The 26577-nt window shown below is 44.4% G+C and overlaps 1 protein-coding gene across 1 annotated transcript in view; it reads right to left on the bottom strand.

Annotated features, from left to right (window-relative positions):
• Window positions 1-26577, bottom strand: part of rsph14 (radial spoke head 14 homolog) — a 41169-nt gene that overhangs the window by 13639 nt on the left and 953 nt on the right. Inside the window, exon 2 of the mRNA XM_085962008.1 lies at window positions 11910-12012. Coding sequence (XP_085818134.1) covers window positions 11910-12012 — 103 coding nt within the window. The remainder of the gene's footprint in view (window positions 1-11909; window positions 12013-26577) is intronic.

The following is a 26577-nucleotide window of genomic DNA, read 5'->3' as shown; positions in this document are numbered from 1 at the left end:
ATTGCTAACTAACATCACCTGAGCTTTGCCAGTGCTCTGAGGTAGCACCTCACTCCTCGGCATTAGCACCTTAAGACAGGTGTGTAGCGCCTGATTTAGCATTCAAATCACCTCCAGGGGCGATAGAGGCCAAGTTTGCAGTCGGAGGCGATAATTAGCGCCAGGCGCTAAACTTTGCACCTGGCCGATAATTGCGCCCCGAGCGGGGCAATACCGAATTTCTCCCCCAAAATCTCTCAAATCAAAAAAAATATTTTAGTTGTTTAATATGAGACTTCTGGTTTGACAACAGCCCATAGAAACAGAAACATAAAAGATAGGAGCAGGAGTAGGCCATTCGGCCCCTCGAGCCTGCTCCACCATTCAATATGATCGTGACTGATCATCCAAATTCAGTACCCTGTCCCTGCTTTCTCCCCATATCCCTTGATCCCTTTAGCCTTAAGAAATATATCCAACTCCTTCTTGAATATATTTAATGAATTGGCCTCTACTGCCTTCTGTGGTAGAGAATTCCACAGATTCACCACTCTCTGGGTGTAATGTTATCTTATATCGTAGTATTAAGAGGCTTACAAGTAGATATCGTTGAGTACTCTTTATTAGGTCTTGAGTCAGTGCCAGCTCGTGTAGTACTGCCGCATGGCCAAGATGGCTTCCTATTTATCCGACTGCCGTCAAGCAGCTGTCTTTACTACAGCTACCGTCAAGCAGCTGTCTTTACTACAGCTACAGTTATCTGTACATCTTCCCCCCTCAACGATGACATAAACAGTAAACACCATAACATAACATAACACATAGAACACATATTAACAGCATATAAAAAGTCAGTGTAACTACTATTAATTACTATTAACAACATGTAAAAACTGTCAGTGTAACTATACCTTGCAATAACTGCCGGTACATATAAACACTACCCACACCCAGAAATCCATTAGCTGTTTACAGTCTTTCCCTTGTCTGCAGGTCGAGTCTAACGACAGGCTTTCTGGTGCACTGTGACCTGCGTAGCTGAATGGGTATTTGCTGGGCCAACCCAGTTGTGTCCATTAAGTTCATGTCTGTACCACACGGATCCCTTGTCTCATTGTCACCCCTGTGTACTTCATCACTTTGTGGCATTGCCCTCGTCTCCTCGTCACTCTGTCGGATTTCCATCATCAGCTCATCCTCTCTGTCCTCCTGCGGCTGATAGGTCTCGGTGGTTTTCAGTAGGTGCCTCCTGTTTCTGCGATACACATTGCCATTTTCTGTCATGACACTGTATGACCTGGGGGCAACTTGTTGTAGAACGGTGGCTCTTTGATTCCATGACCCAGGCCCTTCAATGCGAACTACATCCTTCTCCTGTAGAGACACTAGTGCAGTGGCTGTGCGGTCATGGAGCGTTTTTTGTTTCCGCTGAAGTTTCCAGGCCTTGTCTGCCCATACCTCATCTCTGTGATCAGGTGTGACATGCCTGGGAAGTCGAGTACGGATTTTGCGACCCAGTAAGAGCTCAGCTGGAGACTTGCCACTTTCCAGCGGGGCCGCCCTGTACGACATCATGGCCAGATATGGGTCAGTGTTGCTGTGTGCTGCTTTCTTTAATAGTCTTTTCACAATCTGCACCCCCTTCTCCGCTTTTCCATTGGCTTGAGGGTAGAGCGGGCTGGAGGTTACATGCTTAAACTCATGCTCTGTAGCAAACGGCTGAAACTCATGACTGGCATAGGGAGACCCATTATCAGAGACCAGAGTTAGAGGGATGCCCTGCCTGGAAAAGATTGACTTCAGGTGAGTTATCACAGCTCTTGACATGGTGCTGGGTAGGAGAGCAATCTCAGGATAATTAGAGTAATAATCAATAACTAACAAATAGTCTTTTCCTTCGTAGTGAAAAATATCAGTTCCTACCTTTTCCCAAGGTTGCGATGGGAGCTCTGTGGTAATGAGGGGCTCTTTTGTTTGCTTGTAGTGATACTCCTGACATGTAGCACACTCACTGATCATCTGGTCAATATCAGAGTTCATGTTTGGCCAGTAGAGTGCCTCACGTGCTCTCCTTTTTGACTTTTCCACACCCAGGTGCCCTTCATGTATCCTGTTAAGCATTTCTCGTCGCATAGAGATGGGCACTACAATCCTGTCACACTTAAGCAGTAGTCCATTGACCACAGAAAGCTCAGACTGAATATGATGATATTGTTTACATGACCCTTTCTTCCAACCCTCTTGAAGATTTCTCATCACTTTCCTCAGAACAGGGTCCTTTGATGTCTCTGTGGCTATCTTTGATAGTTGTTCCTGTGAGGCGGGCAATGCTGCATAGACCATATCCACATGAAGGTCCACATCCTCTTCTGTTTCACTGTTTTGTGTGGCACGAGGCGCAGCCCTGGATAGTGTATCTGCAATGAACATGTGTGTCCCTGGCACATATGTGAGCTCAAAATTATAACATTGTAGTCTCATCATTAGGCGTTGTATCCGTGATGACATGTCACACAGATTCTTTTTTGTGATCCCTAGCAGTGGCTTGTGGTCAGTTTCTAGGATAACCTCGGGAAGTCCATAGATGTAGGTATGAAATTTTTCACACCCAAATGCCAAGCCCAGGCACTCCTTTTCTATTTGCGCATACCGGCACTCTATAGCCATCATGGAGCGTGACGCATATGCCACTGGTCGCCATTCTCCTTCATCTTCCTGTAGAAGGACAGCCCCTAATCCATCCTTAGAGGCATCTGTGGACACTTTTGTCCTCTTTTCAGGGCAGAAGAACTTCAGTAGGGGTTCACTTGCAAGAATGTGTAGCAGCCCCTTCCATTCATTCTCATGTTCATGTCCCCATTGGAACTCTGTCTCTTGGTGCAGCAGTTTTCTCAAGTGAGCGGTTTTCACTGCCAGATTTGGAATGAATTTCCCTAGGTAATTAACCATGCCAAGGGCCCGCTGAACCCCTTTCTTGTCCTTCGGTTTTTCCATGTCATGTACGGCCTTTACCTTTGACTTGTCTGGCTGAACCCCTTCTGCAGAAATCTTGTCCCCGAGGAATGTGATTTCATTGACGCTGAACTGACATTTGTCTTTATTTAGTTTGAGTCCATACTGCCGTATCCTCTGAAGTGTTTTTTCCAGTCTGGTGTCGTGCTCTCCCTGAGTGGAGCCCCATACTACCAGATCATCCACGTACACCCGCACACCATCCAGGCCCTCGATGATTTGCTCCATTGCTCTGTGGAAGATTTCTGGGGCGGAGCTAATGCCGAAGGGCAGGTGCTGGTAAGAGTATCGACCAAACGGGGTGTTAAAGGTGCACAGCTTAGTACTCTCTTCATCATGTTTCAGTTGCCAGAATCCATGCGAGGCGTACATCTTGGAGAAGAATTTTGCTCCTGTCATTTCGCTGACTATTTCCTCTCTCTTTGGGATTTGATGGTGCTCTCTTTTTATATTAGCGTTAAGGTCCTTGGGATCCATGCAGACACGCAATTTATCAGTCTTTTTTGAATTAACGCAAACCATGGAATTTACCCAGTCAGTCGGTTCCTCAGTCTTTTTTATGACACCTAGTCCCTCCATGCGGTCTAGCTCTTTCCGCAGTTTCTCACGGAGGGCCACCGGAACTCTCCTGGGTGCGTGAATCACAGGTTGTGCGTCATCTCTCAGTTTGATGGAGTATGTAAAGGGCAGTGCTCCGAAACCCTGAAATACATCCGCGTACTTGTGTGTTATAGCATCATGCTTTATATTTGTACTGTCTTGGGGGGCACTCTGCACACAGTTCAGTTCATTAATAGTATAGACTCGTTTTACCAAGCCCAAATCCACACATGCCTTATCCCCCAACAGTGACTCATGTCCTTCAGGCACTATAACAAACGTCAATGGGTGAATGCGATTTTTTACCTTAACATTCAGCCTACACGTTCCTTTTGTTTAAATACTTTGTCCATTGTACGCCTTCAAAGCCACTGTCTTGTTCAGTACTTTTGGTCTCACTTTGAGATTCCGTGCATCACTCCAGCTTATGAGATTTGCCTTAGCACCTGTATCTAGCTTGAAGGGAACAATGGTGCCTGTAATAATAATAAATAACTTCCGGAGGAAGTTATGTGCACATCACTTCCTGTGAACTGTGAACTCTGTGCATACATCACTTCCTGTGCATACGTCACTTCCTGTGTTTGGACTAGTATAAATACTGAACTGCTCAGTATAGTAAAAGGGCTTCTCCTAGAGGCATGGTGAAGACCGCTCTTGTATATAGTAGAATTATAAGTTGTTTAAAGCTTACTTTAAAGTTCCTTGATGTGTGAGACTTTTATTACATCAATTTAAACAACTTAGTATTTACACTCGCAAATACTAGACCTTCGGACAAACTCGGAGTTAAGGATCCAGGGAACCACCCATCATGGAAAACATCCTTAAACCTACTCGTCTGGACTTAGACCCAAACGCACCAGCAGCTGGCAAGGTATGGAAGCATTGGTACCGTACTTTTGAGAATTTTCTTGATGAATGTAAAGCGAATGCTTCTACTAAACTGAGGATACTTATCAACTATGTGACCCCAACAGTGTTTGAATATGTTGATGAATGGGATAATTACGATGAGGTGATCCGGGCACTTAAAAAACTATATGCCAAGACCGCAAATGAGGTCTATGCTAGACATCTACTGGCCACAGCCCGACAAGGGCCAGGGGAATCGATTAACGAATTCCTTCAAGAACTTCGCAGGCTCAGCGTAGATTGTAACTTTCAGGCAGCCTCGGCTGAGCTGTACCGCGAAGAAATGATTCGTGATGCTTTCATCTGCGGGATTGCCTCTCCATTTATACGCCAGCGTCTGCTAGAAAGTAAAACACTTGAGCGACAAAAGGCTTTTGACCTGGCTTGTTCTCTGGATTTGGCAAAGAAAAATGCAGACCTCTATCAGCTGCCCAGATCTCGATCTGCTGCTGTAACTGCAACCAGACGATTCAAGTGGCCTCAGGTGAACCCTATCATGGAGGAATCTAATCCTGATGATAATTCGGATGAAGAAGAGGAGGATGACCCCACTTTAGCAGCCTCTTGGCAATCTAGGAAGGAATGCTTCTTTTGTGGAGGTTCTTTTCACACCTTAGGAAATTCTGCCCTGCTCGCAATGCAATCTGCAGTCATTGCGATAAAAAGGGACACTTTGCAAAAGTTTGCCAATCAAGAGCCTCTGCGAGGGCCTATCCAGCTAAGGCCTACCGAACTGCCCCAATTAGGGCCTATCAAGATGCTCCGGCTAGGACCTATCAAGCTTCCTCTCGAGCTCTCTCCCGAAGAAGCACACCTAGAGTTTCAGCCACTCTTTGTGCAACCACACCAATTACAGCTGCTTGCCCACAGAACCTGTTTCATGCAGCTACAAAAGTTTCAGTTAATGGGCATACCTTAGATGCCTTAATTGACTCAGGAAGTACTGATAGTTTCATTAGAGAACAGATTGTTGCGAAATTGAAACTACATATCTTCCCATCGGACCAGGCAATTACGATGGCTCAGTCATCACTTAATACCAGAATCTCCGGCTTTTGTATTATTGATATGACACTTAATGGTCGCATGTATCCCTCCACCCGACTTTCGGTGCTCAAGGACTTATGTAGTGATCTCATCTTAGGGCTGGATTTTCAAAAACAGCATAAGAAATTCACCATTGAGTTCGGCGGATCTAAACCTGGACTTACTATTTCTAATATACTGTCTAAATTACCGTTTTGTGCATTATCAGCAGCTTCACTTGATGAACCCTCATTATTTGCCAGTATTCCTCCTCGATGCAAACCAATAATAACGAAATCGCGGCGCTTTAGTCAGGAAGACCAATCTTTTATTGAGGCTGAAATCTCTCGACTTTTAGCAGAGGATATCATCGAACCATGTTCGTCGCCCTGGCGGGCTCAAATCGTCATCGTCAAGAACCCTCTAAAACCTCACAAACAACGACTATGCATTGATTATTCGCAAACCATCAATCAATATACTGACTTGGACGCCTACCCATTGCCACGCATTGATGATATGGTTAATAAACTGGCCGAATACAAAGTGTTCTCAACTTACGATTTGAAAAGTGCCTATCATCAGGTACCCTTGAAGGTCTCAGATAAGCAGTACACGGCCTTTGAGGCTAATGGACGGCTGTACCAATTTCGTCGCCTCCCATTCGGGGTTACTAATGGAGTGGCTGTCTTCCAACGGGCAATGGATGGCCTGGTTAAGCAGGAAAACTTAAGGGACACTTTTCCCTATCTTGATAACATTACTATTGCAGGTCACGATCAACAGGAACACGACGCCAACCTCTAAAAATTTCGGGATGCTCTCCATCACCGTAACTTAACTTTGAATGAATCTAAATCTGTTGAGTCGCAACCGACCATCAACATCCTTGGCTACTGCGTAGGCAATGGTATCATTAAGCCAGACCCAGAAAGACTTCGCCCGCTCCAAGAGCTCCCGTCACCTAAGAATCCGGCTTCTTTACGTCGGGCTCTCGGTCTGTTTGCATACTACGCTAAATGGATTCCTCATTTTTCAGACAAAATCCAACCCTTGCTGCATGCTAGATCATTTCCATTGGAAACAGCGGCTGTTGCAGCCTTTAACCTTCTCAAAAAACAGTTGGAGAAAGCGGCTCTTCACTCCATCGATGAGAATCTCCCTTTCATAGTCGAATGTGATGCCTCGGAGGTGGCGATCTCGGCTACTCTAAATCAGGAAGGTCGTCCTGTAGCATTTATGTCCAGGACCTTACAAGGTGCCGAGCTACATTATCCTCCGGTTGAGAAGGAAGCCACAGCCATCATAGAGGCGGTACGGAAGTGGAACCATTTCCTAGCTCGCCAGCACTTTACATTAATCACGGACCAGCGATCAGTCGCCTTCATGCTCGATAATCGAAAACGAACCAAAATTAAGAATAATAAAATACAGCTTTGGAGGATGGAACTGGCCTCTTTTGGTTACACCATTCACTATCGACCTGGCAAGGAGAATGTGGCCCCGGATACCCTCACACGAGCATTCTGCTCCACTATGTCGTCCTCTACTCTCATAGATGTCCATAATGGATTGTGTCATCCTGGCGTTACGCGCATGCTACATTTCGTACGATCACGGAATCTCCCTTTTTCTACTGGAGATGTAAAGAAAATGTGCTCAGAATGCCGGCTTTGTGCAGAATTAAAACCTCAGTTCTTCCGCCCCTCAGATGGTATGCTCATACACGCAACCCAACCGATGCAACGACTTAGCATCGATTTTAAGGGCCCAGTGCCCTCTTCAACTCGGAACACATATTTGCTCACCATGATTGATGAATATTCACATTTTCCGTTTGCCTTCCCCTGCTCCAATATGCTGGCGTCCACAGTAATCTGCTGCCTTGAGCAGGTATTTTCTCTCTGTGGCATGGCAGCTTACATTCACTCGGATCGGGGTCCATCCTTTATGTCAAGGGAACTCAAGGACTACCTCTCAGAACGGGGAATTGCTACAAGCAAAACGACGCCATATCATCCCATCGGAAATGGGCAGGTAGAGAGGTATAACGGTATCATCTGGAATTCCATACATCTTGCTTTAAGGTCTCGGGGCCTACCAAACCAGCAATGGGAAGCAGTGCTTCCGGAGGCATTGCACTCTATACAGTCCCTTCTTTCTACAGCCACAAATACTACACCTCATGAGCGGTTCTTTGGATTCCAGCGTCGTTCATCTTATGGGACATCCCTCCCATCATGGCTAACTACTCCTGGACCTGTACTACTCCGAAGATACGTTCGGGCGTCTAAAAATGACCCTCTCATAGACGAGGTCGAACTAACCGATGCCAACCCCACCTATGCATACATACGATGTCCCGACGGCCGAGAATCTACCGTATCATTACGGGATCTGGCTCCCTGCCCACCAGGACCTAGTGGGACATCGAGTGATGGTATTTTACCAGGAGCCTCTTGGAACCTACCGGGTACCCCTCTCCAGGATCCTGATCTGACACCAACTAGCTTGGTGCCGGTAGAACCCCGTACTCAAAGTTGCGACCCTCCCAGTACCGCGCACCAAAGTATTGATCCGCCACAGACCAGCTTTGCACCTCCCTCTGAACAGAGACAGACCTACTCTGCACCTATTGGGGCTCGTACACGAAGCCATGATCTCCCCGACCCTTCACAGGGTAATCCAGGCCACACAGACTCTGACCAATGGCCAACAGCATGTAAGCGGACCAGTGACCCTCTACGACAGGAACCCAAACGGGTGCGACTTTTCCTCGTTCGGCGGCTGCGGAATAAAAGGAAGGCCACAGCCTTCTAATCTCGCAGGAGGGAAGAATGTAATAATAATAAATAACTTCCGGAGGAAGTTATGTGCACATCACTTCCTGTGAACTGTGAACTCTGTGCATACATCACTTCCTGTGCATACGTCACTTCCTGTGTTTGGACTAGTATAAATACTGAACTGCTCAGTATAGTAAAAGGGCTTCTCCTAGAGGCATGGTGAAGACCGCTCTTGTATATAGTAGAATTATAAGTTGTTTAAAGCTTACTTTAAAGTTCCTTGATGTGTGAGACTTTTATTACATCAGTGCCATTTACCAGCAAGGGGGCTATCCAAACTTCAGTCTTTAGTCCTACGGAATGTACTTCCTTTTCCATATCTTTACCCTGTTTTAAGTCATTTTGCACCATTCCAACATACAAAGTCTCCGATTCCGTGTCTTCAGTCTCAATAGCATGCACTGTCTTTTTACCTTCGGTTTTCTCTTCCCAAAAGCACATTTTAGCAAAGTGATTCCTGCCTTTACATTTTGCGCCGTTCTTCCCATAAGCCGGACACTGTCTTGCCACGTGTCTATTGCCGCACCGTCTGCAATCGTATGGCATCATAGTCCTGAACTCTGTGCGCCCTCTTGTGTCCCTTCTGTGTACTACATCCACTGGTAGGTTGTCCAGTCCCAGCGCTCTCACGCCCGTTGCTGTAGTTCTCCCATCGAATTTTTGCATGTGCATGGCTGAGAGTTCACTAGCATGACATATTTTTACTGCCGCATCCAAAGTTAAGCCATTGTCCCTAAGCATTCTCTCCCTCACCTTCTTGTCAAGTATTCCGAAAACGATCTGATCGCGTATCATCGATTCCTTCAAGTCTCCAAAGTTACATGTTTGTGCTTTTGTTTTTAAGTCCATCAGAAAAACATCAAAGGATTCTCCTTGCTTTTGCCCGCGGGAGCGAAAAATAAATCTCACGAACGTTTCATTTTTAAGTCTGCAGTATTTATTGAACAAATCTATAACCTTGTCCAGTTCATTTTTGTCACCTTCAGCTGCGAACGTAAATGTATTATACAGCTCAATTGCCTGCGAGCCAGCCACTGTTAGCAACAAAGCTACCTTACGTGTTCCAGAGCTAGTCGTGGCGTCAATCGCTGTGAGGTAGAGAAGAAAGCGTTGTTTGAATTCGCGCCAATTTTCGGCCAGATTTCCTTCAAGTTGCAGGCTAGTCGGTGGTTTTATCCCTTCCATTGTTGTGGTATGCCCGTATCGTGCGTTCTATAAATCCTGGTACCATGTAATGTTATCTTATATCGTAGTATTAAGAGGCTTACGAGTAGATATCGTTGAGTACTCTTTATTAGGTCTTAAGTCAGTGCCAGCTCGTGTAGTACTGCCGCATGGCCAAGATGGCTTCCTATTTATCCGACTGCCATCAAGCAGCTGTCTTTACTGCAGCTACCGTCAAGCAGCTGTCTTTACGACAGCTACAGTTATCTGTACACTGGGTGAAGAAATTCCTCCTCATTTCTGTCCTAAATGGCTTACCCCTTATCCTTAGACTGTGACCCCTGGTTCTGGACTCCCCGACCATCGGGAACATCCTTCCTGCATCTAATCTGTCCAGTCCTGTCAGAATTTTATAAGTTTCAATGAGATCCCCTCTCATTCTTCTAAACTCCAGCGAGTATCAGCCCAATCGACCCAATCTCTCCTCATATGTCATTCCTGACATCCCAGGTATCAGCCTGGTGAATCTTCGCTGAACTCCCTCCATGGCAAGAACATCCTTCCTCAGATAAGGCGACCAAAACTGCACACAATACTCAAGATGTGGTCTCACCAAGGCCCTGTACAACTGCAGCAAGACATCCTTGTTCCTGTACTCAAACCCTCTCGCTACGAAGGCCAACATACCATTTGCCTTCTTAACCGCCTGCTGCACCTGCATGCTTACCTTCAGCAACTGGTGCACAAGGACACCCAGGTCTCGTTGCACTTCCCCTTCTCCCAATCTATCTCCATTCAGATAAAAATCTGCCTTCCTGTTTTTGACACCAAATTGGATAACCTCGCATTTATCCACGTTATATTGCATCTGCCATGCTTCTGCCCAATCACCCAACCTGTCCAAATCATCCTGGAGTTTCTCGGCATCCTCCTCACAGCACACACGCCCACCCAGCTTTGTGTCGTCTGCAAACTTGGAGATATTACATCTAGTTCCCTCGTCTAGATCATTAATATATATTGTGAATAGCTGGGGTCCAAGGACCGATCCCTGCGGTATCCCACTAGTCACTGCCTGCCACTCGGAAAAAGACCCGTTTATTCCAACTCTTTGCTTTCTGTCTGCCAACCAGTTCTCTATCCAAGTCAATACCTTGCCCCCACTCCCATGTGCCTTAACTTTACACACTAATCTCTTATGCGGGACCTTATCGAAAGCCTTTTGAAAGTCCAAATACACCACATCCACTGGTTCTCCCTTATCTATTTTACCAGTTACATCCTCAAAAAATTCCAGTAGATTAGTCAAGCACGATTTACCTTTTGTAAATCCATGTTGACTTTGTCCGATCCTGTCACTGTTTTCCAAGTGCTCTGCTATTACATCTTTTATAATGGACTCTAGCATTTTCCCCACGACCGATGTCAGGCTTACCGGTCTGTAATTCCCCGTTTTCTCTCTACCACCTTTTTTGAATAGTGGGGTAACATTAGCTACCCTCCAATCCATGGGTACTGTTCCAGATTCCATTGAATGTTGCAAGATGATCAGCAATGCATCTACTATTTCTAGGGCCACTTCCTGAAGTACCCTAGGATGTAGATTATCAGGCCCTGGGGATTTATCGGCCTTCAATCCCGTCAATTTCCCTAACACCATTTCTCTACAAATACTGATTTCTTTCAGTTCCTCCCTTTCATCAGACCCTATGTTCCCCGACATCTCTGGGAGGTTATTTGTGTCCTCCTTTGTGAAGACAGAACCAAAATATGTAGTTAATTGGTCTGCCATTTCTTTGTTCCCCATTATAAATTCCCCTGATTCTGACTGCAAGGGACCTACGCTTGACTTCACCAATCTTTTTCTCTTCACATATCTATAAAAGCTTTTACAGTCAGTTTTTATGTTCCCAGCAAGCTTACGCTGATACTCTATTTTCCCTTTCTTAATTAAGCCCTGAGTTATGGCAGCTTTTCTGATGATATCTGGTGGTTGTTGGCAGGAGACTATCTCTGGGTGATTTCTCCAGCTCCCATGTTTGAAGTATTAGTGGTGCAAGACTGGATTAACCTCATCATCACTGTCGCCATGTAGTCCATTCCTTGTACAAAGTACTTGAAGGCTTTTGTCAAATTTCCAGGCTGAAGGGCCTGTGGAAGCTCTGTCATCTTCATTCGCATTATGGATAACTCAGTGGTAAACCTACATGGCATAGCACATTAATGCGACACACTGCGTCAGCAAACCGGCCTTTATTTTGCTTGGTATTCTGTACATGCTGAGTCTTTTTCAACAAAGCCTCTTCAAAACAGCATTAAGCATATAGCCAGCTGAGATTTATCAGCTGCTTTAAGAGATCCTCTTACCTCCCAATACTATGTGTAACCAAAATATAGAGAATTTCTGTGGTCTTACGACGGACAGTAGCATCTTCATCCTTCAACAGGAGTTTCAAGTTCTCCAAACAACCTAGAGAAAACAAAAAATATCTAACATTAGCCTCCCAGCTAAATTCCTACATTGTAATCTATAAGATGAAATTTGAGACATTACAGCATATTTATATACTCTTACTGACTTGCATATAGGCTGCCCCTTCATATAAGCTGCATCCAAACTTGACACCTTCCCCGGAAAAACATACATTGACCACGAATATAGGTTGTACATGTTGCTTTAATAAAATGCAGCCTAAATGTGAGTTAACACAGCATGATTTAAAAACATGAATGAAAATATGAAATTGTTATAATTATTGTAGCCCTGATAAACAGGAAAAAGAATTAAGACAACAAGGCCTTTGAAGCTGTATAAATGGATCATGCCAAAATTAACTGAATTTCACACAATTACTATTAATAGAATAAGGGATTTATAAACACAAAGGGGGAAAAATTCGGTTGGTTTGCGCCTCCCATTAGCGCCTTAAGAGGGCGCTAATGGGGCGCAAAGCAACTAGCGCCCGTGCGCGGCGATGTTTGCGCCGCTCACGAAATTAACTAGACATTTTGCAGCGGCGCTAAACACTACTGCCACGATCTCCTGCGCTGGCAGATCGTGACGTCAGTCGAGTGTGCAACGCCCCGGTAGCGCCCCAGACCGGATATTGAGTGGCGCCCCCTGTCTTACCGCCTGCCGCTAGCAACGACAGGTTGAGGGGAGCATTTTCCAGTCGGGAAGAGACTGGGGGAGCGCTATTTAAAGGCGACCGCTTCCTGCCTTTTTTCGTCGGCAAAATTTTTGCAACCCGCATTCTGAGTGAGAGAGAGACTGCAGGAGATATTCAAAGGTGTGTTGAGTCGTTTTGGGTACTGAGCAGCACTTTGCAGGTTCTTTCTGATTTGATCTTGCTTGCATGGATTTAAAAGAGAATATGGGGGCAGCACTCTGAGCGCTTTCCCTGGGCCTCTCCTTTGTTCTTTCCAACAGATTTGATGTACAGGTCTCTCCAGGCTGAGATTCAAGGCTGCAATGAGCAGGATGCGGATGGAGAGCAAGATCGACCCTCCCCTTTAAGAACTGGCCGGCGCCAGTGTGTCTGTGTTCCATTGCTGACTGACATCACATGAGCTTCGCCAGCGCTGTGAGGTAGCGCCTCGCTCCTCAGCCTTTGCGCCTTAAGACAGGTGTGTAGCGCCTGATTTAGCGCTCCAATCACCTCCAGGGGCGATAAAAGCCAAGTTTGCAGTCGGAGGCGATAATTAGCGCCAGGCACTAAACTTTGCGCCCAGCCGAGAATTGCGTCCCAAATGGGGCGATACTGAATTTCTCCCCCAAAAGCCCCCAAATTCCTGTATGTCCACTATACCATCACAAATGAGGCAGAGCAGACCTCGCATGCACCGAGAACTTCCAATGTTGATCCCATACTATGGCGCGATTTTGCCCAATGGCCACTAATGCTAGCTTTGACTCCTTCCACCCAAGGGGAAGCCAGCCACTTGGTAAAATTGCAATGCTCTCTCATTCTGCTACAGAGGGAGGGGGCATGGCAGTCAATGGACTGTGGAGTGTTGCTAAACAGTGCATTGGGTAACCTGACAATTGTAAGTGAGGACAGCAAACTGTTGGTCGGCTTCCCTGTTGCACCCTGAAAGGAGTCAGTGGCAAAGAAGTTGAAGGCAGTGGTGACTTTAACAGGAAATTAAAGTGGTGTCAGAATGCTTTTGGCAGATTGGAGGTCTGCCTGCAGCATAGTACATTATTCTTACAGCACTTTCTTCATGAAGCACAGACTGTTGAAGCACAGCTGCTGGCTCATAACATGGAAGGAGTGGGATCGATATACTCTTCTAATGAATAATGGCAAGAAGGTCAGAGTCTCCTCTGATCTCATTGAATGGCAGAATAGGCTCAAGGGGCTAAATGGCTTACTCCTGTTCTTATGTTCCTATGTTCCTCCTGTGATGCCATTCCTATATTGCCTCCCTTAATTCCTCCTCTTTTTTTTCTCTACTTCCTCTTCCTCCATTAAAATGTGCACAGAGGAATCCTGCCCCCCATAGATAATTCCATCCAGAAGAATCATTCAAAATCAAGCAATCACTCTCCTAGTGTTCCCAGTGGTATCTGCTGGAAGCAAGAAGTAGCTTGAAAGTCAGGATCTGATAATAACAGCTAATGTCAAGTGAAAGAATCAAGTATTATATGGCTTCAGAACTGCTTTAAGCAGGCTTTTCTAACACTGTATGCATATGCATGTCTGGTGGAAATGATGGGATTTGGGACAGGGGATGTCACTTCAGAAGAATATTGGCAGAATCCCCAGAGAAATGGTATAAACAACCATTTCCAATCATTTACACTATTTTTTCCGCTGGTCTCCTACTGAAATTACAGCGGATTGGGACAACCCCAATGGAATTTCAGGGCGATGTACAGGAAACTTTTTTTTATCCGGCACGGACGGGACCGACGTGGTGCCGGTTCATCAAAAATTCCGGATAACCGAACACTATAGTAAAAGATAGGGAGAGCCGACAGCTCCGTATAAAGCAACAAACCCTGTTGCTTTGCAACAGCCGTAGAACAATGGCCACAAGTTTCAAGCGTCTCTGTAGCTTAGCAACAGCTGCAGCCACACCCTTGCACAGCACAGATGGAAGGCGGCAAAAAAATATGAAATAAAACCTACTCCTGAATTTTGCCGGTTAACCGAGATTTCCGGTTATTTAGGTGCCGGTAAATCGAAAGTTTCCTGTAGTATAAATCAGGTGTTAATGTCTGACCTGACTGCAGGGCAAAGTGGAATGAGACTTCCTCCATCATGTTTTGCTTCACACCAATGCTGCAGTTATAGCAGAAATTCACCCTTAGAGACATTACTACAAAATACCATTGTATGGTAAGTTGTTTTATGATTTGTCTGGTGACATGAATACCATATTACATTTTCTTTATTCTAATTACACATCGTCAGCACAAAATTGTGTACAAAAAGGCATTTTGTGCCTGTGTTAAATAAGCCCAAATCAAGTGTGACCTTAAATGTACAACAAAAATAAATCCCCATGTCGTTTTACTGAGCTGGAATCGATCCTGAAAACATTGGCTTTTTAAAAATTGTTTATCATCTTCACGATTCGAATCCTCTCAATGCCACTCATATATCTTACATCTGTATCCAAGAATAAACAGGGTTGAAAAGCAGGTTTGCACACATACAATTTTCTATTGGTTTTTGAGTTCCAATTCTACAGGAACTATTAAAAACTTTTCCCAAACCTATCCAAGTCAGAAGTATTAACCCTTAATGCACACTATGGGGACAATTTTCTGAGTACGTGCTGGTGGTGGGAGCCTCACCCATCGCCAATGCATACTGGAAAATCATGCGCTCACGCCCGTTGAAGATCCTCACTGAGGGTGCATATTCAGAAAATTACACCCAATATGTATAGAGAACCTGGAAATTACTTCCATACTGAATGTGCAAAATATTATGCAATATGAATTGAAGGCCTTGAAAGGACAACTTTGTGTCAAGCATCACAAATATCCAGAGTTCCTCCAAATTTATATATTCTATGAAACTAAATAATCTCATTGTCCAATAGAGATTATATGACCTTATCAAATTATACTTTCCAGTGACCTCATTGATCAAAAATTACCATGACCGTTCAAATAATACTTTTAAGCAAATTCACTGACGAATAATGATCGCTTAATTATTCTAGTTGTGTCACCTTCTAGCGATGTCATTGGCTGTAACTAATCATGTGACTGACAGGATTGTGCCACGTTTAACTGACAGGGCTGTGGACCAATGTCAGTGAAGGCAGGCCAGGTGGGAGCAGGGAATTGGCATGTTCTGCTTGGATGGTAATATCTCATTGGTCTCCGGTAACAACATGACCATTAAGAAAAAGATGACATCACAATGACAAAGTTACATCACAGGCCAGATTCAAGTGGGCAATATAAAAGAAAAAATCCTTCAAAAATGTATTAGCAGTGTCATTGATAGAACATAAATCAGGAGGAGGGGGTTCTACATTTTCTTCCCATTTATCGTAAAATTAACAGATATGTAGTAAAGGCGGACAAGCATTGGAATAGTAAGAAATATAAAAATATGCACAGCACAATACATATAATATAGTAAATATAACTTTTTGGTCCTTGAGCAGCATCATAGGAGATCAAATATTTGAAGCAGTGAAAACCAGAGAATTAGGAGAGACATACATAATATCAGCAATAGAAATAGGGTGGAGTATAGGAGAAGAATGTTTTGGAAATCACTCACATTTGGCTGATGGAAATAGGTAATAGCAGTTCAATATAAGAGCTATGAAAAATGAGGAGGCTTAGCAGGTATGCTATATCAGCAGTGGTAAGTTTGTTATAGAAAATGAAGGATGCTGAAGCAAATATAAGGGCCAATTTTTCTGTTTTGGTGTTCTGCAGGTACAATTTGGGCAGAGTGTACTTGAGGTGCGCTCTGCTAAGGACCATGACCACAGCACCTGAACTTCAAGTCTCATTTAAGTATTCCAGGTGCATGTGGCGGCACACTATTCAATGCAGGCCCACAGGGAAGAGGAGGCATAATTGTGTCTTACGAGTGTCTTCTAATTGCAAATTAAATTTTAAGCTTTTAAACAAAATAATGTTGGCAGTGTTTTTCTCCCGGCATTTTTGTTTCTCCCTTATATTGAAAGAAGCTGTGCTTATTGTTCTGTCTTTCAAAATTATGGAAGTGAAGTAATGCAACAGGGATTAATTGATCACAGTTTTATGGGCATACACCTTGATGATTTTAAATTGGACATTAGAATTAGTGACAGGTAGTTTGGGGGCAAGGATGCAAACTGTGTAAAGCCTCAATAGGGTAATTCATAGTTGTTAATACTTTGAAAGTACTCAGATTCTGGTGTATTCAGGCTTGTACACTGTATGAGAGACAGATAGATTTCCGTGCAGATGGGTGTTTAGGAAAGTGGAAATATTATCGGGCCAAAATTTACTATAGCCGGTGAACGAACGGCTTAGACTCGCCCTTGCCCATTAGAATAGTGAATTCAATGTCAAATCAGGTTCAGAAAGCGAAATAAAGAGAGGGAAAGAAAGATTGGATTGAGAGAGAGAAAAAAGAGACAAAGAAAAAGTCAAAAACAAAAATGTACTTTAATTTTGTTTTAAATCCCCAACAATTAAAAGCTAAAGGAGTGAGACTGCACATTTGTAATGGTTAATTTTCAGTGCCTGAGAAGTTGTTTGGCAATAATTAAGGCTTACCACACCATTAAAAAGGGTACTTAGTCTGAAATGGACAAGCCCCAAGGGCTGGGTTTTGCCAGCGCTCAGAGGGCGGGTTTGGAGGTGGGTCAAAGGTTAAAATCGTTTTGATTGAAGGCGGGTTGCGATCCCGCTGTCAACCCGCCCCCAAACAATTTTCCAAGTGTCGGGTCCCCGATTTGTAAATGGACTCAACACCTAGCGGCGGGAAGAGAATTAAAGGCAATTACCTGCCTATTAACAGGTAGTTGCCAGTAGTTGACAGCCTATTTTTGAATTTTGCCGCTTCTAACTCGGGTTTCCCGACATCCGGACACCACACCGGGTAAGTGTGGCGTGTTGTGAGTCTGCTGTAATGTTTCTGGATTGATGACAGCTGCAAAAGTGGTGTAAAGGATCAAAATATTGCACATGGTGAGTCTCAGAGAAAAGAAAATGTTGGGAACTGCATTTTTAATACATTTACACTTTTCTTTAGGTTACAAGTTTTTAAATCCATGTCCAGTGCCACCTCATTGGGAGAACCTCTCTCACCAGTGACAGATTGCTTCTGCCACCTCACCTGCAGCTGCCATCTATTCCAGCCTATGGAGGGAGTCATTGGAGAGTCTGGGTGCAAGAAGTCACCTTTGTGTAGTGATTGTCAGTGTTTTCAGCACCTCGATGCTGTCAAACACTGAGAAATCAACTGTCAAAATAAAATTGTGCGTCATCTGACCCGTTTCCTCTTAATCGGCCGGCAAGCCCGCAGGGCGGGCTTAACAAGGTCAATCAAGGTAAAATCACGTCTGTGGGCCGGATGCAGCTGGGGCGGGACTGGAAGCCGGAAACCACCTGACCCGCACCCAAACTGCCTCCATTAATATAATCGCAGCCTAACTTTCATGGCAAATTTAGTTTGTATCTTCAATGCAAGTACAGGAACCTCAAGCCGTTCAATGCATTTCAGCAGTGAGTCAGACAGCAAGATGCCGTCTTCGGGAAGTTAATGGCGGAGCAGCACATCTCGGACAGCAACTTCCGGAATTTTGCGTTTAACCACACATCTGCACTCGCCTAAGATTTGCGCAGAAATAACGGTGAGCGCCATTAGCCTCACCATTACTTTGACAGTAAATTCTGGCCCATCATGTCAACTGTTCCTTGTATATTTAAAAGTGTTGACATCCATTCTTGCCACCCAGAAGCTAAAATGTGCATGTCTCTGCTCCTCTCGTTCATTTCAATATGCCTCCTCCTGTAAGTGTGTTCATGTTGCTATACCAGACTGAGATGGCAGCAGCACTCCAAGCAGGAATATGAACATACTAACAATGATGGACAGGAAAAGACCCTCTGGTCCATCCAGCCTATCCCACACAATTGTGGTCACAATGAATAACTTGTGTATCACAATTAATACACTCCACCCCACCCAAAAGCCATGAGATCTCCTGGGAGAGGCAAAAAACAGATAAAAACACAGGCCAATTTGGGGGCAAAAATCTGAGAAATTTCTCTCCAACCCATCTAGGCGATCGAAACTAGTCCAGGATATCAATCTGGCCCTGAATTCCTTGCAGTGCCTACCTTCTCTAAGAGGTGATCTCCGCCTCATCCAGAAACAGGTCCAGCCCTCGCTTGAAGGAATTCACCGCACAAGCCAGCAGCCAGTTCCAGAGGTTCACTATTATCTGGCAAAAGAGCCACCTCCTGAAATCTAACCTAGATCTGGCCTTATGCAACTTAAAATTGTGACCCCATGTCCTCCCTAACCTATTTAATTGGAACAAACGTAACTGTAACACAATCTATTCCCTTTATCATCTCATAAGCCTCGATCAGATCACCTCTAAGTCTACACTTCTCTAAAACGTAGAGTCCCAACTCTTTCCGCCTATCTTGATAACTAAGATGATTATCGAAAGTCTCAATATCATCATACACCATGTGAAGAGACCAAAACTGGACACAGTAGTCCAAGTGAAGCCTGACCAAGGTCTTGTACAAGGACAAAATAGTATGCCTTCTCTTATAATTAATTGTTTTATGAATGCACCCCAACACCCTATTAGCTCTAGCTGTCGCTTCATGGCATTGCTCATGAACACGGTGTAACAAGTTCTGCAACAGCAAAACCATTTAAATGTCAAAAGCTAAAAATAAAGTCCTTTCTTGACAATACCAGCTCGGGAAGTAGTAGCGCCAGGTTTTTATGGGGGCAGTGTGTTGCTGATCTGCATCTAGGGCTATTAAGAGAATACCAAATGGCATCCATTTGCATTTAATTTACATTAACTAGGCCCTCTTCATGCATAGTCAAGTGCAGATATCAGAAAAGCATAAAGTAAGTTCGGGGGAATTGCTTTTCAGGAGCAGAATGGCTTCTTGAGATTCGGGTCCATTTTCCCTCTGCATTCATGTGTTTCTTCTGAGGGCCTTTAGTTTAATTTAAAATTTGCTATTCCTAATGATTTATGCTCAGCTACAAGCTGTGATGAAAACACTGGGGTCTGAGGTGAGTCTGAAATCATCTGTGTGAACACAGATATATGTAGGATGGGGACCAAAGAGAACAATTATTGTATATCTCACTACTGCTGTATGCCTCTACTCTCTAGTTTTACAACTTATCTATTCCAGAACTGTGGCAAAATGTGGTGAAACCACATCTTGAGTATTGTGTGCAGTCTTGGTCACCTTATCTGAGGAAGGATGTTCTTGCCATGGAAGGAGTGCAGCGAAGATTCACCAGGCTGATATCTGGGATGGCAGGAATGACGTACGAGGAGAGATTGGGTCGATTGGGCTTGTACTCGCTGGAGTTTAGAAGAATGAGAGGGGATCTCATTGAAACTTATAAATTTCTAACAGGACTAGACAGACTAGATGCTGGAATATTGTTCCCGATGGTCGGGGAGTCCAGAACCAGGGGTCACAGTCTAAGGATAAGGGGTAAGCCATTTAGGACAGAGATGAGGAGGAATTTCTTCACCCAGAGAGTGGAGAACCTGTGGAATTCTCTACCAAAGAAGGCAGTAGAGGCCAATTCATTAAATATATTCAAGAAGGAGTTGGATATATTTCTTAAGGTTAAAGGGATCAAGGGATAAGGAGAGAAGGCAGGGACAGGATACTGAATTTGGATGATCAGCCATGATCTCATTGAATGGCAGAGCAGGCTCGAGGGGCCGAATGGCCTACTCCTGCTCCTATCTTCTATGTTTCTATGTGGCAGAGTTTTGTTATATCATTAGTACTCTTTTCAATCAAAGAGCTTTTGTGTTGGATGATCAGTAGTGATTTATCTTCTACCTCTATCTAGAAACTTGGGAGGTGAGGAGTACTTCTACAATATTGGCTTAATATGTTGAACATTGCCTGTTGTCTACAACAAACTGAGTTTTACCAGAATAATTTAGTCAGGTCATCCATCTGTCTCCCAGACATGGGGGACCAGAAATTGTTTCACACCGGCGTGAACTGGGCGCAGGAAACGATCCCACGCCAGAAAGGATGGGACCGAGACACACCCGATATTGGGCCTCGAGCCTCATTTACATGAGACTGTCGAGCTGCCTGGAGATGCATAGCAGGTAAAGAGGATTTTAATTTAGGGCCACCACGTCGCCGGCAGACTGGGGGGTTGGGAGGTGCATTCGGGAGAGTGAGACAATCAGGAGAAAGAAGGGGCGGTCGGGAGTAAAGGGGCAATTAGGAGAGAGGGTGATCAGTAGAGCGGGGGTGATTGGGAGAGGGAGGGGCGAGTGGGAGAAAGGGACCTTTCTGGTCTGTTTCTTGTTAATGTTAGGGCCAAATTTTTGGGGATGTATCTGGGCAAGGGCAAAACCACTGCCTGCCCCATGGATGCACCCCTGACCCCATCCCAAATTCTATGGTATGGGGCATATGCATAATGCAAGATAATTATAATCCTGCCAGTTTTGCTGTAAGCCACTCTGCAATCAATTGATTTTGGGAACCTGGCATTTTAATTTTTTAATTCCCCCCTGAAACCTTTAGCAATGTTGGATGTCAGGACGAAAAGCAACGGCCAGACCACATTAAATTGACATTTTGACAGGCAGAAAAAGGGGTGGCGACCCAGCGTAATGATGTCCCCCTTCCACTTCCTCCCCTGCCCATCTAGATCATGTCTTCTTTTTGCTGATTTCTTGGAGGAAATTCAAGGCCCTTCTTTATTGTGATTGCTTTTGCTACTTTCCATGGCAGACATGATAGACCAGTGTTCCATCTGGCAGCCTGATCAGTCCCTTTGGTTAGGCAACAGATAGACTGGTGAGAGAATGAGATGATTCCAGTGGCATCAGCTTTCTTCAAAAGGAATCCTTAATTACTTAAAACATCCGTAGGCAGTTACTAACTTTGTAACAATTTAAATAACTTTAGCACAGAGAAACTATATACAATTATGGATAACCCACTGAAATTAACAAAGACAAATTCAGCTATTTTCATTTATAATTCTGAGCAAAGACATTAACCTTTTGTTACCGTACCAAAATTAAGTGTTTCATTCAGCTTATCCATGCCACACAGAGCAGTTATAACCATCCTAGAGAATTTGGCATAATATTTTAATTCAATTTATCCAAAACTCTGTTACCCACATCTCATCCTGCATTAAGTCATCTCGCCCATCACCCTACCCTTGCTGACCTCCATTGGCTTCCCAACCCCCAAACTCAAAATCTGCATCCTCATATACAAATCCCTCTAGTGCCTCAGCCGTCCCAAGCTCTGCAACCTCCTCCAGACCGCATGGATGAACTACAGAATTTGTTCATCCCAGTTTGGCATAAAAATAAAACAAAAAAGGTGACTCAACCGTGGCTAACAAGGGAAATTAGGGATAGCATAAGATCCAAGGAGAGGACATATAAACTGGCCAGAAAAAGCAGTAAACCTGAGGATTGGGAGCAGTTTAAGATTCAACAAAGGAGGACAAAGGGATTAATTAAGAAGGGGAAAATTGAATATGAGAGTAAGCTTGCAGGGAACATAAAAACTGACTGTAAAAGCTTTTATAGATATGTGAAGAGAAAAAGATTGGTGAAGTCAAGCGTAGGTCCCTTGCAGTCAGAATCAGGGGAATTTATAATGGGGAACAAAGAAATGGCAGACCAATTAAATACATATTTTGGTTCTGTCTTCACAAAGGAGGACACAAATAACCTCCCAGAGATGTCGGGGAACATAGGGTCTGATGAAAGGGAGGAACTGAAAGAAATCAGTATTTGTAGGGAAATGGTGTTAGGGAAATTGATGGGATTGAAGGCCGATAAATCCCCAGGGCCTGATAATCTACATCCTAGGGTACTTAAGGAAGTGGCCCTAGAAATAGTAGATGCATTGCTGATCATCTTCCAACATTCGATGGAATCTGGAACAGTACCCATGGATTGGAGGGTAGCTAATGTTACCCCACTACAGGAAACTTTGGTTTACCCGGAGGTTGTATGTCCGGAAACCTCGATCTAACGGCAGAAATCAGCAGCCATTTTGGTTAGGATTTTTTTCTTCTCCTAGCATTTTTTTTTTTAACAGTCAGGCTCTGGAAAGCGTCTCTGTAGCTTAGCAACAGCTTTAGAGACGCTTCCAAGGTATGGGCTGAGTGTTTACAAACTGTTGCTAAGCAACAGTGTTTGTTGTCAGATACGGAGATGAAAACCTCTGTATCCTTCAACATTAGCGCTGGTCTATCCGGAAGTTTTGACAGATCGGCAGCAGCTCGGTCCCATCGGTGCAGGATATCAGAACTTTTCCTGTATTCAAAAAAAGTGGTAGAGAGAAAACGGGGAATTACAGACTGGTAAGCCTGACATCGGTAGTGGGGAAAATGCTAGAGTCCATTGTAAAAGATGTAATAGCAGAGCACTTGGAAAACAGTGACAGGATCGGACAAAGTCAACATGGATTTACAAAAGGTAAATTGTGCTTGACTAATCTACTGGAATTTTTTGAGGATGTAACTGGTAAAATAGATAAGGGAGAACCAGTGGATGTGGTGTATTTGGACTTTCAGAAGGCTTTTGATAAGATCCCGCATAAGTGATTAGCGTGTAAATTTAAGGCACATCGGATTGGGGGCAAGGTATTGACTTGGACAGAGAACTGGTTGGCAGACAGAAAGCAAAGAGTTGGAATAAACGGGTCTTTTTCCGAGTGGCAGGCAGTGACTAGTGGGGTACCACAGGGATCGGTCCTTGGACCCCAGCTATTCACAATATATATTAATAATCTAGACAAGGGAACTAGATGTAATATCTCCAAATTTGCAGATGACACAAAGCTGGCTGGGAGTGTGTGCTGTGAGGAGGATGCCGAGAAACTCCAGGATGATTTGGATAGGTTGGGTGATTAGGCAAAAACATGGCAGATGCAATATAACGTGAATAAATGTGAGGTTATCCACTTTGGTGGCAAAAACAGGAAGGCAGATTATTATCTGAATGGCAATAGATTGGGAGAAGGGGAAGTGCAACGAGATCTGGGTGTCCTTGTGCACCTCGCTGAAGGTAAGCATGCAGGTGCAGCAGGCGGTTAAGAAGGCAAATGGTATGTTGGCCTTCATAGCGAGAGGGTTTGAGTACAGGAACAAGGATGTCTTGCTACAGTTGTACAGGGCCTTGGTGAGACCACATCTTGAGTATTGTGTGCAGTTTTGGTCGACTTATCTGAGGAAGGATGTTCTTGCCATGGAAGGAGTTCAGCGAAGATTCACCAGGCTGATACCTGGGATGGCAGGAATGATGTATGAGGAGAGATTGGGACGATTGGGCTTGTACTCGCTGGAGTTTAGAAGAATGAGAGGGGATCTTATTGTAACTTATAAAATTCTGACAGGACTAGACAGACTAGATGCAGGAAGGATGTTCCCGATGGTCGGGGAGTCCAGAACCAGGGGTCACAGTCTAAGGATAAGGGGTAGGCCATTTAGGACAGAAATGAGGAGGAATTTCTTCACCCAGAGAGTGGTGAACCTGTGGAATTCTCTACCACAGAAGGCAGTAGAGGCCAATTCATTAAATATATTCAAGAAGGAGTTGGATATATTTCTTAAGGCTAAAGGGGTATGGGGAGAAAGCAGGGACTGGGTACTGAAATTGGATGATCAGCCATGATCGCATTGAATGGCGGAGCAGGCTCGAGGGGCCGAATGGCCTACTCCTGCTCCTATCTTCTATGTTTCTATATAAGACCCAGCCCGGGTCCTTTAGTCCTCTGACTTGGGCCTCTTGTCATTTCCATTTTCCCTATGCTTTACCATGAGTGGCAAGGCCTTCAGCTGTTTCAATCCAACTCCTTAGAACTCCCATACTAAACCTCTCCACCTTCTGACTTCGCTCCCCACCTTTAAAAGCTTCCTCAAAACCTACCTCTTCTATTACGTTTTTGGGCATCTTTCCTAATTCTTCTACTATTACTCGGCATCAGTTTCTCCTCTGTAAAACACCTTGGAGTATTTACTAAAGGAGGCAGGATGCAAAGAAGCATAAGCGAGATAGTTGTGAGTCAGTGGAGTTGCATTAGATGCCTGTAGAAAGCCCATTACCAGAGATGGAGAGGGAGATGTTCAGGTAAGGAAAAGTCAAATATGGACCACATAAAGTTGAGGAATAGTAGGTGAAATTCTCCCTTTGGAGGAAGAGCGGGAGCCGGCACCAATACAGCCGACAATGTAGCAGAAGAATAAAAACAGAAAATGCTGGAAATACTCAGCAGGTCTGGCAGCATCTGTGGAGAGAGAAACGGAGTTAACGTTTCAGGTGGATGACCTTTCGTCAGAACTGAAAAAAGTTATGAGATGTAACAGGTTTTAAGCAAGTGCAGAGTCAGGGAAAGGAAGGAGGAGAGGAAAGAATAAAAGGGAAGGTCTGTGATAGGTTGGAAGGCAGAAGAGATTAAATGACAAAAGGGATGATGATGCAAGGCAAAAGGAGATGGTAATGTGACAAGTAAAGAAACAAAAGATGGGTCGAATGGAGGTGTAAATGGAACCGAAAAAATTGGTCAGAGGTTATGATCTCAAATTGTTGAACTCAATGTTGAGTCCGGAAGGCTGTAAAGGGCCTAATAGGCGCTGTTCCTCGAGCTTACGTTGCACTTCATTAGAATAGTGTAGGAGGCCATGGACAGAGAGATCAGAGTGGGAGTGGGAGTGGGGCGGAGAATTAAAATGGCAGGCGACTGGAAGCTCGGGGTCACACTTGCTACTGAACGGAGGTGTTCCAAAGATCAAGATTAGAGTGGAGAGGCAGCAGTTGCTGTTACCAACAACATTCCCTTTAAGCTGCGCGGCCACGCAGTGATCTGCAGCTCCTGTGCAGCCGACTCATCAGCTTTTAATTAGGAAAAAACGTGCATGCATGGTATTTTGAATAGGCCGCGTGGCCCCTTAAAGGGGCCGTGCACCCAAAAAAATTCAATGGAACATTGGTTACCACCCCATTTTTTCACAAAATTTCTGATTTGGGGCAGAATAGTGCAGAAAAATCAAGGCCAAAGTTTGTATTAGTAGAAATTATTAGCATTTTGCTAGTGAAAATTAACTTTTTTAGTATTTTGTTGCAAGTTGGCCTTATCAGGTGCAGCACCAAAATAGAATGATATTGTGTCCTCATCTTAGATACCGAGCCAAGGTACCAGATGGTGTGGAGCAGGATGTATACTGAAAACCACTCAAATAGGATGAAGCAAACCCATGGCAGGATTTGAAAACTGGAAATGGATCATCGTTGGGGCACAAGGAATTAGTGGAGCTCAATAAGGGCAGGAGTGATGAGTGGATGTCACTCAGTGCAGGAGAATACACAAGCCACAAATTTCCAGGATAGCTGGAGTTTATGATGGATAGAAGCAGGCAAAAAAGTGCTGGAAAAGCCAGTCCTGGAGGTAACAAGCGCATAATAAGAGGGTGTTGGTAATGTACCAGAGGTGACAAACTGGATGTTGAGTAAAATGTTCAGCTGAGGTTCCAACAGAACATCAAGGGTGTACACATATGGTTTCAGCCTGCGCGGGTAACCAGGGATATTGATGGAGTTGGGCTGGAGGCATGTAGGGGCCTACTGAAACTGAAAAGGTTGGCTTCAGTCTTGACGACATTTAGCTGAAGGAAGTTTAGAAGAATGAGAGGTGATCTCATTGAATCATACAAGATTCTGAAGGGGATTGACAGGGTAGATGCTGAGAGGTTGTTTGCCCTGGCTGAAGTGTCTAGAACTAGGGGGCATACTCAGGATAAGGGGTAGGCCATTTAAGACAGATGAGGAGGAATTTCTTCACTCA

Source organism: Somniosus microcephalus, chromosome 19, assembly GCF_052327205.1.
Source record: "Somniosus microcephalus isolate GS21.2 chromosome 19, FLI_Smic_1.0, whole genome shotgun sequence".
In the NCBI taxonomy this organism is placed as follows: domain Eukaryota; kingdom Metazoa; phylum Chordata; class Chondrichthyes; order Squaliformes; family Somniosidae; genus Somniosus; species Somniosus microcephalus.
The sequence above is the reverse complement of the archived record's forward strand: the minus strand, read 5'-3'. Positions and strand labels throughout refer to the sequence as shown.